The sequence below is a fragment of the Cyclopterus lumpus genome, chromosome 9 (genome assembly GCF_009769545.1).
Source record: "Cyclopterus lumpus isolate fCycLum1 chromosome 9, fCycLum1.pri, whole genome shotgun sequence".
In the NCBI taxonomy this organism is placed as follows: domain Eukaryota; kingdom Metazoa; phylum Chordata; class Actinopteri; order Perciformes; family Cyclopteridae; genus Cyclopterus; species Cyclopterus lumpus.
In genome coordinates, this window is record NC_046974.1 from 19,031,350 (window position 1) to 19,049,956 (window position 18,607).

The 18,607-nt window shown below is 43.6% G+C and overlaps 1 protein-coding gene across 4 annotated transcripts in view; it reads left to right on the plus strand.

The window, feature by feature from the left end:
• The window catches only part of fbxl17 (F-box and leucine-rich repeat protein 17), a 190,284-nt gene that overhangs the window by 57,727 nt on the left and 113,950 nt on the right, over window positions 1-18,607 (plus strand). For all 4 annotated transcript variants that reach the window (XM_034542048.1, XM_034542051.1, XM_034542050.1 and 1 more), the window contains exons 7-8: window positions 3,236-3,343; window positions 14,163-14,293. In XM_034542048.1, the coding sequence (XP_034397939.1) occupies window positions 3,236-3,343; window positions 14,163-14,293 (239 nt within the window). The remainder of the gene's footprint in view (window positions 1-3,235; window positions 3,344-14,162; window positions 14,294-18,607) is intronic.

Sequence of the window (18,607 nt, forward strand, 5' to 3'; positions counted from 1 at the left end):
TTTATTTTCTTCTTCTTAGCTTCATACTCAAAAAGACTCCACTCTACTCTTCTGCCCGGTCTCCACCCGGCCCGGCAGATCAGGTTCCATATGCATCAGTGTCTCAGAGCGAGAGCGCTGACTCGCCTTCAGTTAATCGTCTCTGACTGCAGGGAGTTACGTGGTGGGTCCAAACCCGAGGTTTGGAATTTTTAAGGTGCATCCAGCTATTGATTGCTCTGAAAAACTGTTCCGTGCAAAGCTAGCAAGTACAGTGAGGCTACAGCTTGTGTCCAGGATGATCAGTTCTGATTTGGTTGTATTACTTTTTGTAAAAGGCTTAAAGAACAGTTAGAAGGAGGAAGGATACTGCTCCCTGGCAGCCATTGCAGACATTTCTTAAACGTGCATTCTCTCTAATGGCCATTAGGTGGCGACTCCTCTTGTTACAAAAAGAAGTCTGGTTGTATAGAGGTCTGAGAAAATTACTCTACTTCTTTCTTGATTTATTCCCTCAGTAAACATTGTAAATGTGAATTTATGGTCTCAATCTCTAGTTTCAAGTTGTCTTCAATACAGCATGATGTTCATTCAGTGAATTATTGTCCCATTGACCATAAAGCAGTGTGCGCTTTAGGGCGTGGCTACCTTGCGATTGAGTCTGGTCTGTGAGCTGTAAACCTTTCCCAGTGTGTCATCAGTCCATGAAAGTCAATCGTAACATTTGGCTAGCCTTGGCGACAGCCACAATGCCAAACTAAGAGCTTCAAAAGCCTGGTCCACAAACCAATGTGGGATGTCGAGGTGACCATGTCCACTAATATACAGTCTCAGGTCTTAGTACCAAAGTAGAATCAACCAACATTGCCATTCACAAAGCTGGGCATTGCTACAAAGTGCGACAAAGCTTCAGTGCCCTCCATTTGTCTGTCAACTCAAGTGAGAGACGAGTACTCACCGAGAAACATTTTCTACAAAATCGCATACGATAACTCTTTGTTTGCAGAACTCGTTCTTTAAATTACACCTCAAAACTTATTACCAGTGCTTCACCTGTGACGGGAGGGCCCTTCGCAGTCACATTCCTCTTTGAACCGTTTTGTACTTTACACGCACTTTGTCTTCTTTCTGATAAGGTGAGAAACATACTTTTGAGCTTGGCCAGAGTTATAAGGGGTGTTTTACCCAGATAAGCTTCACGGCATGTGACTCAGTACAAGATGAATGGACACCTTGTTCTTTCTTTTTGTGACTTCTCTTTCCCCTGGCTGTCTCTCTGGGTTTTTCATCTTCCTCCGCCTCGACTCAGTAACCTTTAAGGTAGACCTAAATGGAGTGGGGGGTGTGAGCCAGTGAGATGGGGTGAAAAAGAGAGGGGAAGAGGGTGAGGTGTATGAACAAGTATAGTAATCAGTAAGGAGCTAGGCTTACAAATAGTAGTGTAATCAGTGTTACTAGGTGGGGCGTCAAATGGATCTATGAGCACACCAGGCTCAGGCTGAGCAGAAGTGAGGCCGGGGGAATGGCTTTGTGTTACCGGCTGTCTGCTCACAGTGTGACATCCACGAGCAGTGCACATCAAGACCAAAGGGTTCAACCCAAACGAGTTGCTCTAAAAGGACGGGGCTAAAGAGAGGTGCATTCATCACCTGCAACCAAAAAGTACACGGGATATCATATCGGTCATAAAGGTATGCTGTAATCATCTATTCAAAGGCAGCACAGGTACTCAAGAGGTTTGTAGACATTCCTGCGTTATTACGACGAATAGTTCCTTCAGACTTTAAACAATTCCCCTTTTCGCAGACTGAGGAAACCACAAAAGCTTTTCCCCCGCTGTCCCTTTGACTCGATTCTTATTGATCTGAAGAGTTGTGTATGACATTTCTAGAAGTTCATTGCAAGTCCACCAACAGATGCGTAGTAGCAAATTCTAGACATTGAGTTTCCTATAACTGTCCAGAAGTGGTTTGTATTTCCTTTCGCAATGCCGTGCTTCCTGGGCTCTGTTCCACTTTGGTTCCAGGTCCTCTTCCCTTTTGCCGTGTTTCTACTGCAGATGGCACGGCCTCAGTGTAGGCGGGATTCTCAGCCGATTGGCTTAGCATCGCAACTTGAAACTGCTGCGACATCATCTTCAATGGGCCAGTCACCCGATCCTTTCATCAGCAACCAAAGGCGCCGGGCTGCGTCAATTGTACGGCGTCGTGTACATAAAGTGTCCAGCATAGTATACGCAGAGTCAATAAAAATACTGCGTTCTCTGTTGACAGTACCATGATTATATAAAGCGGCGGCCATGTCGCGCTATTAACGATTCCCTCTGACCAATCGGTGGTCCTCTGACTTTCGGCTCAGCTCGCTTGAAACCTTGACCGAGGTCATCTTTTAAAAACAGTGCCAGGTATCCACAACTTTTGTTAATGGGAACAAGAAAATAACCGTTCTAATGTTTAACGAACTGAACTGAACTAAAATACTTACAGAATACAAAACAGATTACCTTAATTTTACATTGTGTAGATATTGTAACTTACAGTTTGCCTCCCTTCCCTACTTCTCTAGCCCTCGTCTTCTTGAGCCGTCTTGCATTTGAATGTTTGTTCCTAATGTCTTTCAATATTTCTTATGAAACATCAAAGTTCAGGTTTTTTTCATTTACTTGTCAGGGTTATATTGCACTCTGACAGACTTTTTTCAAATATGTTGTGCTTTGTATGCATCCATCACTAGTTAGTGCCTTTTCTCATGTATTCAAATGTTTTTTGTTGTTGTTGTGAATTTCATAAAGACACATTGAAGACTTTGACAATGATGCTTAGAAAAAGTGTTCTCTAGTGCTCTTTGGTTTTCTTAATTTCCCCGATTAATCACGGTTTACAGTCAATTCTCTCGGTTCTGTCTCTCTTCTCTTTGCATCTTATTGTGTCTGTGATTGACAAAGAGTTTGCACGCACACACGCACACGCACACACACGCACACACACGCACACACACACACACACACACGCACACACGCACACATGCACACATGCACACATGCACACATGCACACATGCACACACACTTTGAAGCCCATATGTAGATCCAGACACATATTCAACCTGTGTTGAGTTAAATTAAATTGGTCTTACAAAGAACAACATGAACCTCTTGAGAAATAATAATCACAACTATTGTTAACTATGACAATAACGAGGTCTCTTACCTGGGCGACGGCGCTAAACCGTCTTCTCTCTGCTTTTCTGTTGTCCAGGTCACTGATCGGTCCGTGCGAGCTGTCGCGGAGCACTGTCCCGAGCTGCAGTTCGTTGGCTTCATGGGATGCCCGGTGACCTCCCAGGGGGTCATCCATCTTGCTGCGGTAAGCATCACACACCCATATTGTTTCCATGACCCATCATTTTGTGACCCATTACGAGAGCTCAGACCGTGCGTTGACTTCACGGTGAAAGTGAAGTTATCGCAGAGTAAACTCCAGCAGCTCTTTTGAAGCGATCACTTGTATCAGTAAATGTCAACTGAAGTTCTATGGCGTGACCGCGATTTTATTCTGATCCTGTTACCTCGGGCTAGCGTTCGGCGACGGGGAACGCTGGCCCGAGGGGGGGAAATTAACTTTTGGAGAGTAAACTCTGGACCTCGCTGTGTGTTTTATCTCAGACTCCGTTCTGAAGTTATTTGGTGTTAGCTTTAAAACCTCATGAAAGCCTAATGAGATGAATCCTAATAATATGCTGCTGTTTCCAACGACTCCCCGCTGTTTGGATATTACCATGCTAATGAGCAGGCCGCCGCGGTTTTAAGTTGTTTCCGTGCCATACAAACATGGACACACACACACACACGCACTCCCATGGCGACTGTGCCCGGATCAAATTCAACCGGTAAGCACCGCACTTCTCAATTCATTTGTTACCGTTCCCCAATTTAACATCCATGTGGAACTTGTGTGTGTGTGTGTGTGTGTGTGTGTGTGTCTGTGTAATACAATTCGATTTGTGTTTGATGAACTCGGGTGTACACGCAAGTGTGAACGTACCCTTGTGGGCTGCGTGCATCCATTCCTCCTCAAATGCAATTACAGTTGTGTTAATAGGACTGAGACACCCGATGCCCCGCTGCATTATTAGATTAAACAGCAGATTAATTTGTGCTCATGGGTTTGGCCCCCTATCATCTCTGCAGCCTCCACTGACCTTGGCCAGTATGTTGTAGACAGACAGTAATGAAGCCAGCCAGTCATAACAGCATTAGCATACCTGGAGGTGGACGCTTACACACCGGCCCACACCTCATTATTATTTATTACAGTATTAACCAAGAGGAAGTTTTAGGGTGGTTCAGACGAGCAAGTTAATACATCTGAACATATTTTATACATATATTTTAAACCGGCAGTTTGGATTAATCGGAAGAATATATTTATTTTTTAATGCTTTGCTTTAAAAAATAAAATAAAAATGTTACGGTTACGAATTTACCCAGAAGAGATATCAGATGCAAACTTATCATATGATATATATATATATATATGTGATGCCCGTCTTTCAATGAGGGGGTTGGCAGTTCAATCCCCGCCCTAGTCGATGTGTCCTTGAGCAAGACACTTAACCCTGCATTGCTCCCCGTAGCTGTGTCTACGGTGTATAACGTAACATATAAAGTGTCTTTGATTATCTTGAAAAGCACTATATAAATTAAATGGATTATTATTATTATTATTATTATTATTATTATTATTATTATTATTATTATTATTTCCATCTTGACTAACTTACTACAACAAAAATAACAAACAGAAACGCTCTAGATATTACAATGCATAATCTGCATAACCCCCAACTTCTAATGCAATCCAATACAACTGTTCCTCTATAAAGTCTACTTTATACCTCCCCAAAATCGACAATGCATCTCACCACCAGCGCCATCTGTCAATTTAGATCGTTCTGGTGTGAGATGCAAGTTTTGGAGATATTAGCCAGAGAGATGTCTAACCTCTCTCCAATATGATTGGACTAAATGCCACAGCCCTGGTTGCTTAGTGCCATATCATCCCGTTATACTGGAAAGAAGGCAGACATCCCAACGGTGAATATCTTCAAAAGTAGGCGACCCACACCAAACCAATCTAGATCTGATAAATGGCATCGAGTGCAGTACAACACAAACCACACGTGTGACCTAAATAATAAACGTATGATTGAATGTGCCCGCATGTGACCATGTCAGTAAAGACATTGTGAACCTCATGAAGATTGTGGTTATGGCATAGCTGCAGTATTGAATGTTTCCTCCCCTCGACCCAGAATCCGCCACCTTCCACCTGTAACAGCACCCAACGTGGTACACTTCTACATCACTGCGAGGTGAGAAGTTAATCCACCGGAGGTCAGCAAAGGCATGATTCAGGTTACTCTTAAAAGGATAAACAAAATATGAACGTTATGTGCTTTTATAAATAAGTCCTATAGAACGATCTTTCACTGAGGGCACATCTAAACAAATGCAAGGGTGGTAACTGTAACCCAGAGCCAATCAGCCACTTAAACTTAGTTCAGAAAAATACTTTTTAGGTTGCTAACATACGTAGGTGTTAGCCATAATTAGTCCCGACGGGACAGACATGTTTCAAGGGTAAGACTTTAACCACATTTATTTTGTCTGCACAGATTGATCTTTTTGTTTCCGTCATCTCTGCCACCATTTCTGACTCTTCCCCCCCCCCCCCCCCCCCCCCCCCCCATCACTCCGTCACTCCATAATCTCCGACAGTAATTATCTCGTTTAGCAGTTGATTCCTTGGTCCCATCCCGTGTCGATTGAAAATCATATTCTCACGCTTGGAATCGTTGCATTTCTGATGACTCCGTGGACCTGCATGCGATTCCAGGACCGCAAGGCGCTCCTCTATTGTTCGATTATCACACACTCCCTCCCACTCTGTTTCTTCCTCGATTGCTCTTTTCTCTCTCTCTCTTTCTCTCTCTCTCTCTCTCTTTCTCTCTTTTCTCTCTCCCTCTGATAATCTTCCCAACCTCCACACTTGCTATTCAGCTACCACCAGAAAAAAAGGGAAGAAAATCCATTACTTGTATTAACTTCTCTCACATGGCACACTCATTTCAGATTTATATTTATTTTTTTATAACGACTTCTCACAAATTAGGGTAGGAGGAAATCAATTCAAATCGTATTTTCTTAATCAAGTGAGCCGATGGTTGGAATAGGCCACCCGTGGTGCCGAGTTCGATGCAGATGGTCTGTGGAGTAGCTGTAGCATGTATGCTCCTCTAATGGGTTTCCAGTGTTTCCAACCCTATGCGCGAGTGATGTGCAACACCACTCAATATTTGTAGCCAGGCGGCGTTTGATAAATCATCGTCTCATTAGCGACTAAAAGGGAACAATCAGGATTTCCGCCGGCTGAGAGAGTAAAGCCTGCTAATCTAAAAACAAGCTTGCCTTACTGGGTGGAAATCAAAACATTGGCCATACGGTGTCAAGCGTCAAAACGATGATTTTTAAACGGCGAACACGCGGCTGACCTTTTGTGTTGCCGTGCCACTGTCAGTTTTTTTCTTTTTTATTTATCGAAGCTTGAAGTTGGCTCCGAGCTCTTGACTTTTTAATGATGGTTTTACAGATGAGGCGTCACATCCCCGAGGCCGCGTCACGGTCTCGAAACATCTCGAGGCGGAGGCTCTGTGGGTGTCCCAGAGCTTTTCGGGCAATCCCCCGCTCTCCCTCTGCAGCTCATTTGTGGACTTTGTATGCGTTTCCTAGTGGTCCTGTACGAGATTAGTCCCTCTGTACTAATTCGGTTTCAGGGGGCTTCGCCACGAAGTCAGGCCTCAGGCATCCGAAGAGCAATAGATGTGCGTGTCTTTGAGGAAATGTGTGTTGGATAACATACTGTATTTTCTGTGCTCTCTGCTTCTCAAGCTGCCTTGGCCACAACTAATGGAGTCATTATCCACCTCTTTGAACGGTGTCGTTACCTGTTCGCGTCTACTTCTCGGTCCAGTCGTTTTCTGCTTTTGGTCATTGTCACCCCCCCCCCCCCCCCCCCACACACACAGACACACGCATACACACACACACACACACACACACACACACACACACACACACACACACACACACACACACACACACACACGCTCTCCCACCGTCCTTCCATCTTCCCGTCAAGCGGCGCTCTCTTCTTCTGGTAGTGATTAAATCCAAGGTCGGCTCTATCAGAGAGCCAGTGTTTGAGAGCGGCACTGGGTGCCAGAGAGCCTTCATTCCCTGAGTCTTAGATGTCCCACTGATGGCTTCCCTTTGCTTGTCATGCCTACCCACAATGCCCCTTCTCATACGTCAGCCTATCACTGGGCCTCAAAATGCCTTTTTGTGTGTGTGCGTGTGCGTGTGTGTGTGTGTGTGTGTGTGAGTGTGTGTGTGTGTTTGTGTGTGAAAGTTCCCACCCTCTGAGAGAGAGAGAGAGAGAGAGGCCAAAGACATAACAAATGGAGAGGCTTTTGAAGAATGTGTCAGAGATGAAACGAGGTATTCGGAGACCGTAGTAGCTGTGTGTTGTCTCTCTGATGTGCAGAACGTGGCTGTTTCTGGTCTTAATTTTGGGTTTCGTGGATTAATTCAGCCGTGCCGCTCCAGTGCTTTTGTTGTTCGGGCAATACCTCATTCTCCCTGTATGGTTCTGAGCAGATAAAACTCATTTTGACAGGGAAGCTATTTAATTTAATAACCAGAATCATATGTTCTATCCATCCTGATGGCTCTGTGGAGCAGCGTGTACGCGCATCATCATGAGTTCAAATGTGGCTATCCCCTTTCTAAAATATACTGTATGTAACCATTTTTTTTTAATTTTGTCCAAATTGACGTGACCACATGAACAAAGCTTTTAAAGTGGTTAAACACAACTAAAGGTGAAGATACAGGTCTTCCCTCACTGCCCCCTTCACACCTTCCCCTCCACCACTCCCTCCCCATGTAGGGTGAGTGGTGTCTGGCTTTGCTGTATTCTGCCGGCCCCTTATCTCCCCCCCTCTGACTGGAACACGGAAAATACATAATCACAGCGCCCTGTGTCAAACTGATAACCCCCAACACGAACCACGAGTGTGTGTGCGTGTGTGTGTGCATGCGTGTGCGTGTGTGTGTGTGTGTGTGTGTGTGCGTGCGTTTCCATCTCTGTGTACCTTTTTTTTTTTTCTATGTACAAATGTGTGTGTGACTGTGTACTTCCACGTGTGTGTGTGTAGTGTCTCAGGGGGTGGTGGAGAGGATAAAGGGGATACGAAAGGAGCAGAGGGGATTTGGAGGAAGAAAGGTAATGGGGTTGTGGGGGTCGCAGAATGAGTCGAAAATCGTAATAATAATAATTTTCTTCGTCGCTGTATGGAGGAGATTGGGGGATTTATGAATATAATGAGCCGAGAAGGGCCTAAAGATGATGTGTGTCTTTTGCGAAAAAAAGTAATTGAGGAATAATTCATTTGGCTCTGAGACATTTAACCCGGAGACAGACAGAGATAGAGAGGTTTTTGACCTCTGGAGGAGGAGGGGAGGGTGGGCTATCATGTCTCATTAATGGCCCAACTAGTGTCACTGTACTGTGACTGTCATCCAGTGCTGACGCACTGACTCGCACTTGTGTATCCGTCTGTGTGTGTGTGCGTGGGTGCGTCCGCGTGCCTATGTGGTCATTTGGCTTAGAGCGCCGAAGAGAAACCAATGCTCTCTATCTCCTCGAGCCTTTCCTCGTCGCTGAGTTTGTTATCAACACCAACACATGCAGGATTAGAGACTGTAAGGGGGAAAGAGAGTGAGAGATGGAGGAAGGAGGTAGGAGAGGGGGAAATAAGTGATAGACAGTAGATGGCCATGAGACAGATAAATAGAGAAGTTAACCACACGCACAGACACACACACGCACACACACACAGACACACAGGGATCAGCTCACTGGTCCGTGACTGATGCAGACAATGTATTTGTGATACCAGACCCGTGGCCTTTCCAGCTTTTGCGTCAGTCCCTTTTCAAATATTCATATCAATCTGTCTGCACAGGCCTCTATGTATTTATATGTGTGTAGGCTTTTTTTTATTTTTAGGATGGTTCGTCTGGAAGAACGGGGGAGAGGGAGGGGGTAGCGTGTGATTTAGGCCCGCCGCAGAGGGATTGTCTTGACACAGCTTTCTCCTGTCTGACTGAACTGTCTGGGATGCTCCGATATGGAAGAAAAAAAGAAAGAAAATGTATGCATGAGTGCACACTTGTATTCACCTAATGACATCGCTGCCATTTGTCCCACCTTTCTCCCTCCCCCACACCTCACCCCGTCTCGCGCGGCCTCCAACACATGCGGACAGCCGAGCAAAGAGTGTCGGTGGGGGGGGCAACAATGCCACCTCGGCAACACCGCTGTGAGTCCTTGACTCAGGACTTTGAATGTCGCTTCAAAGTGACTGTCTAAACTTTTCCACCTGCATTGTTAGGAGGATTTCAACTTGTCTACTCCGTCTGAGGATGGAGAGTTTCCACCGCTACGCCTGTTAGTTCGGCTGAAAAGCTTCTTTTTCTTTTCCTTCCCCTTTTCACAGACAGACATGCATTTGTTTTTTTTGGTGGATCTATATGCATTTCCCACTGTAGGACATATATTCTTCATTAACTAGACTCAATGAATCTCTGTGCGGTTATAAATGGACTACGGCAATGGAATAGCGGCTCATATTTTCCAAACCCCAACATGCTGTCTGTTTATGATTGAAACAACGCTCGCTCTGTCTGAGCTTTTCATGCCGGGACACTAAGGTTGATGGAAAGCAACAGCCGTGAACTCCCGCCGCTTGGTGCCCGGTGTTCAAACATGACATCACATCCTCTGCATGGGGTCCACCAGGCCTCCACTTCCTGTTTGGCATCACGATTGCTTGATGTTGTAAGTAATAGTACCGGTAGTTATAGTTCTGTAGTCAGACACACACACACACACACACACACACACACACACACACACACACACACACACACACACACACACACACACACACACACACACACACACTGTGTGTGCCAGATGGTGACACACACTAATGTAATGTAATGTAAGTGTCAAATCAACCTCTCCCAATATTGAACTCCAGCCTGTGCTTGGCTGGAGGATAGCGTACCTCTGGAACAGCCGGTTATTTTTCTTTCACTTAAAGTGGCGTTTTCGAGTTTGACCTCTGACCCAGGCTCTCGTTTCTTCCCGTTGGAGGGAGGCTCCTCATTGAAGCAGGTGGGAGCCAAGCGGCTCGGAGTCCACACACCTCCTCTGCTCATGTGGACTGAATGAAAACATCCTCTTTAATACTGAAATGTGCGAGGGCTGTTTGCTCATCCAGCGCCAGAACAATCTGAAGTGATTGCTTTTCTCCTATCGCTGCATTAAGGTGTGATGTGTTCTGTCTGATTCATATCCATACTCTGCAAAATTCTATCATTTTCTACTCTCTCTCTCTCTCTCTCTCTCTCTCTCTCTATATATATATATATATATATATATATATATATATATATATATTGGCACAATTGACCAATTCAATTAAAAGCTAGAAGGTTGATTTTTAATGAATTTTTGAAAGACATTTTAGTGATGGTTTTAAATTGGCCTGCTTTTAATTTTCATGATGCATTTCACCACCCAACATACTTTTATTACTAGGAGAGCCATTGGTATTAATGATTATTTAATTTGGCTTTTTGGGCATGTTTTAGTTAGTGGAAGAGGAAACATTCTGATCATCTGCTTAAGTGGAAGTAGCAACACATTTATAATACTCCAGTAAAAGTCCAGTATCTATAAAGTAAAAGTAGTGCCAAACCCGTTTATCATATTGTTCTTTCATATCTCTATAATATATCACAATATAGCATGTTTTCTGTTAATTCAGTGACTAAGTAATCCATCTGAAATATATACATGGTTTTGTATACTCTTGTGCAAATGAAATTCTGCAAATAAGAAGTACTCATTAGTTCTCAGTTCTCATTTAATTGAGAACTTGTGCAAAGAAAATCAGATTTTAGTATGAGTTAGTACGCGCTTGCTATTATCAATATAGTAATATTATACAGTATATATGTAATTGTGTAACCCGATATCTCGATGTATGATTTCATCATGATATGATTCCACTGAAAAACTATCATTTGTTTCATATTGCATTAGCAAAGTACCTTTGCTAGTATTAGCTACAAAATGTACTGAACATTTCAAAAGTAGATTGTAATAGTATAATATTAGATTATTTTCATTATTATTATTGATGCATCTAAATGTAAGTAGTTTTTAAACGTTTTATTTTTATATTTCTATATTTATGAACACAGCATATCTTTTTCTACGAAATCTCAATTTGGAATTAGTTTTTTGTGCGATTTGTTGTGGAGTTGAAATTAGACATTAGCATAAAATGGAAACACTCAAGTACAAGGAAAGTATGTGTGCACTGGAATATTCATAAAACCAGCCCTCAGTTCTGCATTTGCGGGGCGGGGTCGACGCGCTGGCCTCAGAGCAGCTGGATTCTGCACGTTTCAGTGTTTTTATGAACAGCATGAATAATTATCCAGGTGTAGCTGCCAGCTCAGAGGAGATGGGACAAACTCTGCCTGGTTACAGACCTCAGCCAACGAGGAGAAAAACCTGCTGAACCCCTCACCAAATCCCCTGCTCTCGCTCTGCTGTTGCTCTTTACCCTCGATCGCTCGCTCTCCTCACGCTTTCATTTTTTTTCTGTCTTCTTCTCTCTTTCCGTCTCTATTTTTCCCATCTCTGTGCTCCTTTGGCACTCCCTTCTCCCCCCAAATTTCCCTCCATTTATTTTTCTTTCTCCTCCGCGTCTGTTTATTCTTGTAGAAGAAAAAAAAGCCGCATCACGAGTGGAAATGATTAAATGCGATTGGAAGCATTAAAACCCTTCACCTATGAGTCAAATTATGATAATCTGTCAACTATGAGAAAACAAACACTGGCACTGGGGCCCGTCACATTCTGGAGGTGTGACTAATTAATGAAAGCCTGTCTTATTGTGCAACTTCTCATTTTAGGGATTTGGAGGGGTATTTTTCTTTTTCGGCAGATGTCTGCTAAAGTGTGGAATTTATTTTCTCTTCTGTGTTTTTTTTTCTTCTTCTTCCCACAGATGGATTAACTAAGTTACAGTCTCAGCCGTGACTCGGCCTCTTCTCTTTCAAGCAGACATCTGCTAAATGTTCACTTTTCTCTTTTCTTCCACCTAGCTACACTCTCAGCCAATGAAAACTCACACTGTTTGGCCTGGTTTCTCATTGGTTATCCACATCAATGGGACAGTTTCTATTGGTTGTAGTAGATATTCTACTACAGCAGACCTAAGCAGTTTTGAGGATTTGGAGAACAAATACTACTTTTGATGTCTGGGCTTTTAAAATTTACTCTAGGCAGAAGAACCATAAATACTGAATGTAAATGGCTGTGTGTGTGTGTGTGTGTATGCTTGAGTGTGTTTGTTTGTGTTTTTGTTGACAGTGTCACTTAGACCACATTTTATTTTTGCAATGCCTTTGTTGTGCAAACAATGCCACCACACACGCATATTTCTGTGCACGTGTGTGTGTTTGTGTGCATCTGCATGTTCGTGTCTATGTTAATTCACGCAGTTGGGGTTCCCCCCCCTGTTCATTGAATATCATTGTTCATCATGTCAGTTTCGCTGTCCCTGACGACCGCTTCTGTGTTCTTGTCTTTGCACGCGTGAGCTGTTTTAATGTTTATTTTATCCGTATATGTAAGTCGTGACAGTATATGGCTGCGGATTTGCCACGAACCAAATCTGTTTCACGTTTATCTCATGCCTGAGCAGAAGAGGTGTGGATCCAAGAGTGAGTGAGTGACAAATAAATAAATAAAAAGCCACAAGCTACATATGACCACAGACAAATTTAACAGCCAGACAGAGTAATATACTTTTTTTTCTTTTTTTTTTACAACCTCAGTGCAGTGCAGCATCACACACTCGCCACTGTTTGCAGACGTGTGTGTTTTGACTTGTGCGTGGGGGAGGCACAGGGAGGAGTGTTAACATGTGTGCCTACTTGCACCCAGTGAGCCTCGGCCCTTATCCGTCCCCCCGTGTGTCCTCATGCTGGTAGGTATATGTCACGCCTATGGAGCCGACAACAGTGCTCAGTGATCTTAACACCAACTGTAAGCTTGTTTTCTCTTTAGCCTTGGCCCTGACATTTACCTCCCTGCCTCCCTTTGCGGCTGGCTGGAATATCATACCTCCATTATCTCACATCCCCGGAGTGTGTGTGTGTGTGTGAGGGCTTAGATGTGTGTGCACGCACCTGTGCCTTTACATAGTTCCGAGTATGTATCAGAGAAGACACACCTGCGCTGCGACTTGAAAAAAAAGTGGGTGATTTTGGATGTGTGGGTTTCTGAGAGTGCGTCAGGAAGTAGAGATTTTCACTGGAGGATTAATCTAAACCCCCTCTTATGAAGTATTCAGATCGGAAAGAGGGATTATTGGAAGTCGGGAGATGAAAGGAAGAGGGGAAAGTGAATGCTCATATTGGCTCATAACCCCTCACACCATGCGTGCAGGCACAGAATGATAAACAGTAACAGCGAGACATTTTCTACCATTTTATCTGCCTTGTTAGGTTTCATTCGGCATTTATGCTGTTTTCTTTTGATGTTTTTCAGTACATGTGGCGCTGTACAAGTTTACTCAGCGTATAGAGAGGTTTACTCCACTTGTCTTGCAGATACGTCAAAACCTTCCGTTTATTTAGCAGACCAAATATTACTCTGCCTGTTTTTTTAAAGGCTCGTACTTACAAATCAGCTGCTGGATCCTTCATGAGCAGACAGGACATTGAGCTTCCAGCATTCCTGTTTGTGTAAAAGAGATAAAGTATGACTGCTGGATTTTACTTTTTTTAACTGAAATGAAATTGCATTTCCGAGCACATCGAATGGAGAAATTCATATTTAACATTATTTTGGTTTTCCTGATGGTCGCCGCCTAGTTTTGCCTAAAAAAAACAACCCCACATTGACATTATTTTTGACTGCAAAAATTGAAGGACGTTGTCAGACATGTCTCTGTGTGTGTTGCCTCCTGTAGCTGCGGCACCTGAATGTCCTGGACCTGCGGCACATCTCGGAGCTCAACAATGAGACGGTGATGGAGGTGGTGAGGAAATGTCGCAAACTCAGCTCCCTCAACCTCTGCCTCAACTGGAGCATCAACGACAGGTATGCCACGTCACGTCTGGTCTGTTTGTATTGACCAGTGCTATACAGGTGCATCAGGTAGCAGCCATCGAGCAAGCCTCCTCACAGACAGGTTTTCAACAGGAGCCGTAGTTAGAAAAGACAAATAAAGTAAAAACTGTAACAGTTAGTATAGGTTCAACGGTTCATAATCCAACAGCGGTATTATGATGAATCCAGACACTAATGTGTTTGCCAATACTTAAAGTAAATCAACTAAAAGAAGTCCGGCGCTGTAGGGTCTCCGTTGGCAAAGAAGTCTTTCATTGATTAGTCGTGGTTTTATAATATCATTTTTATAATATCTTTTAATGGGCAGCTGCTATTGATTGAGCAGTTACAGTTGCTTCTTTGGCATCACAACAATATTCACAAATATGCCTGAGATTTTGAGATCCTTCTGGGTCACTTATTTTGTGAACCTTCCACCACGAGCAGCGCCAGGCAGCGCTGTTTATTCTTCAGTCTGCGTTACTGCACATGCGTTGGCGACACGATGCACTATCCTGCTATTTGACGGATGAACGGTCGGTGGCGATAACGCCCCCAAAAATGTTGCTATCTGATCTAAAAGTGCACGGAAACGGCGTAGGCGTCACAATATTATAGAAATTGGCTTTGCGAATGTGTCAGAAGGACGGAAACACATTCAGCATCGTTCGGCCTCGGGGAGGGATGTTTTGGTGAGAAGCGGAGGATACAAACCCCACAGGGCTCCTTTTAATCTGTGGAGGGACGATGGGAAAGCAGTTTGAATGTTTTTTCAATTAAATCTACTCATTTATTAGTCCATAAAGGATTTCAATGGCACTACACACAAACCGTACTCACAGACGCACTCGCAAACAGCATTTGGAGCTGAACCATATGTCAGAAAATTATGTACGAAGCATCTGCCTTTCTTTAATATCTCCACATGGATGTTTCAGTCATGACATTTACAGAAGGACACGTGTTGGCATGTGGTGCGCACATTCAACAACATAGCATGAAATGGATACAGCACACTCCTCAGTGTTTCCCCTACCAATATATTAGGGGGCACCCCCCACCCCCCCTTGAATGTTAATTTAGTTTAATTTAATTTTCTATATAGTGCCACAACATAAGCAATTTAAGGTTCCCTTTCCTATAGAACAGGTCTACACCTTGTTCTTTTATTAAACAAACTAAATGGCCTTATGTTATTTATCTACACAACAGCATGTCATTTATGTCTCTCGCGTTTACAATCCTCCTCGGCTCTCCGTATCGTGGACGGCGGAGTTCCGCCCCGACGCGCACACAGACACGTGCACGCACACACAGGTGAGCACACTCCCACCAGCGGACAGAGAGCATCGAAAAATATGTTGCGTGAAAAGCAGACAGCTATATCTACGTTTTTTAAAGGCCCCCAGGGTGGTGAATATGGCAACACTCGCTCTCCTGCGAGTAGCACCCGGAGTAGCACCCGGAGTAGCACCCGGAGTAGCTCTCCTGCTCCGGGTTCAAGTACAGAATTCTTCTCCCTGACGAGCAGCAAAAGTCCAGTCCCAACCAGAGCTTGCCTGTCAGAGGGGAAATACTCCCCCTGGCTGTACATGACTGATCCTGGTAAATCAGTAAATACAGTACATAAATAAATACATTAAATTAATGCATAGATGGATGGATAAAATACAGTACATAGAGAATGAATAAGGGATTATTTCAGTTCATGTATTTGCAGGTCAAGACAAACATCCGCAGGCAGGCTTCAAGGTGGTCTCCGTTTCTGACTTTGCATATCGAGAGGCTGGAAATGTTCTTCCAAAAACCCCGAAAAATCCGCTGCAGTGACAAAACCTGCACACTTTAAGGTTGCCATTAAAATAAATGAACACCATGTTTCCTTTAAGTGTTTGTGTACACCTAGGGGAGACCCTGCTCCTTATATTCAAGCATGCACACTTCTGCAGAGGGAAGGTTGAAAAGCACAAGTTGAAAGGACAACGATAACTTTTTTTAAATTTAGTCTCCCTGGTCATCTTCCTTGCCGCTCCCTTCTTTTCTTTCCCCTTTTCTCTCTCAACCGGGAGACAACTTGCACAGAATATCACGGCGAGAGCAAAGCATCTCCTCTTTTATTTATTATCTTGTGTTTTATTCATACCTTCCTATTTAATCTATTGATTTACAGCGGAGGCTGTGGCTTCTCTGCCGACTGTACTCCCACTCTTGGCTTAAGAGTGTGAACACAATATTGAATTTACCATGCTGCATAGCAACAATGCATGCATGTGTATGTGGGTATGTGTGAAATTATTCCTGCATTATTGAGTTAAGCGCAGACATGTGGTTGGAAGGTTCTGGTAATACCTTACCTTCTCCTACCTCCTTTCAATAACAAAAAAAGTTTGGTGAACTCCTCAGAGCAGCACATGGTGTTATCAACTTTATCCCTTTATCACACACACACACACACACACACACACACACACACACACACACACACACACACACACACACACACACACACACACACACGTCACAGCCTTGATTGATTCTAGGCTGCATTGATTCCATAATGATATTTGCTGCATTGGTTCAGGGGCTGTAGGTGTCTGCCTGGATCACCTCTGGGAATATTGGAATTTCAAATGGTGTGTGTGTGTGTGTGGCAGCCTGTGTGGGAGATAAAGCTATAGGGTTGTGTGTGTGTGTGTGTGTGTGTGTGTGTGTGTGTGTGTGTGTGTGTGTGTGTGTGTGTGTGTGTGTGTGTGTGTGTGTGTGTGTGTGTGTGTGTGTGTGTGTGTGTGTGTGTGTGTGTGTGTGTGTGTGTGTGTGTGTGTGTGTGTGTGTGTGTGTGTGTGTGTGTGTGTGTGTGTGTGTGTGTGTGTGTGTTGCTGGCTGAGGCGCATAGTCATATCTGGGGAGTCTGTGATGCTGCTGCACTGCTCACCCCCCAGTCAGGCAGAAGTAATGCAGGGCCATTTTCTTTTTTCCCTGCCTCCTGGACCTGCAGACCTGTGTGTGTATTCTATGTACACGATGTCTGCTGGTCAAGGACTCGCAGCAAATTAATAAAAGCCTCCAGTCATAAGCCGCTTTATCGTTACACTACAGTCACACAGCTCGGAGCGGGCAGGAGGGGAGAGGAGAAAGCCGGAAGCTGGCTTGGTGGTTCGAGCACAAACCGGCCCGACACAGAGACGCTTTTTAATCACGACGGATGGAGTGAGAGAGGAGCATTTAAAGATTCAATGCAACCAAACTGATTCAGAGGGCATCACGCACCGAGAGCCCCGTGTTGATGATGGGGGAGAATACAGAGCCCGGTTTGAAGAGGTGAGATTTTAGGAGCACTTCAGGTGACAGAGGGAGGTTAAGGTTGAAGTTTGAGGCAGTGTGAGGTTCGCATCATCGGGACAAACGACCTAAGCTGTCCTGAAATGAATTTGGACCGTCCTGGTTGTAGAATCATTGTTTTTCTACATTATCATTTGTTAAAATCATTCATAGTGACCATTAACATAAAGAACACATCAAAAGTAATTCCTTCATCCTGTTCATCAATTTATTGACAACATTTAAAAAGTAATTTTATTGGTTTGTTACATAGAATTTGTATAAAAATTAAAAATGCAGCAAAGTTAAATTAGAATTAAATATATATATAAAACACATTTTATCGGGAAAGGTTATTTTTAAGATTTTGCGTAGAGTCTCCAAAAAGCTGGAAGCGGCCCGGCCAGCTGGCATGTGAGATCTCACTGCAGCTCTATTGCCCAGAGCAGGAAGGAAGTACATCAATGGTTTACATCAGTAACTTGATACAGTTTTAACTCCTTGTGGTTAACATTCCCTCAATGTAAACGGACACGTCGGTTAGTTAACGGGAAGCAAGCTCCCGTGTGTCTCTTTCAAAGAGGAAACGGAGAAAACGGTAATATTGGTATGTGAGTTAGGGTACAGGCAGCAGCAGTCTGAGTTTATTTTCCATTTAGTAGTTAATTTCATAAACTATAGTGTTTTATTTCTGTTCTCATTCCTTGAAGGCTCATTGTCACTGTTAATAATAATAATGGTGCCAGTATTATCCATAATAACAGTAGCGTGATACCGTGAACATTTGGTGGTGTTGTTTTTAGCCCTTTCTTTCACATTTCTTTGGTACTTCAACAGTTAGTCAATAATTAGGACCACGATTCGATTAGAAGAATTGTTGAAATCTAAATAACATCTTTCGACACACCCACAAATACAAACATGGACACACACCTCAGATGTTGTCTGTTTAAATGAGGAGATTTCTATCGCTGATGGCTTTCTGCT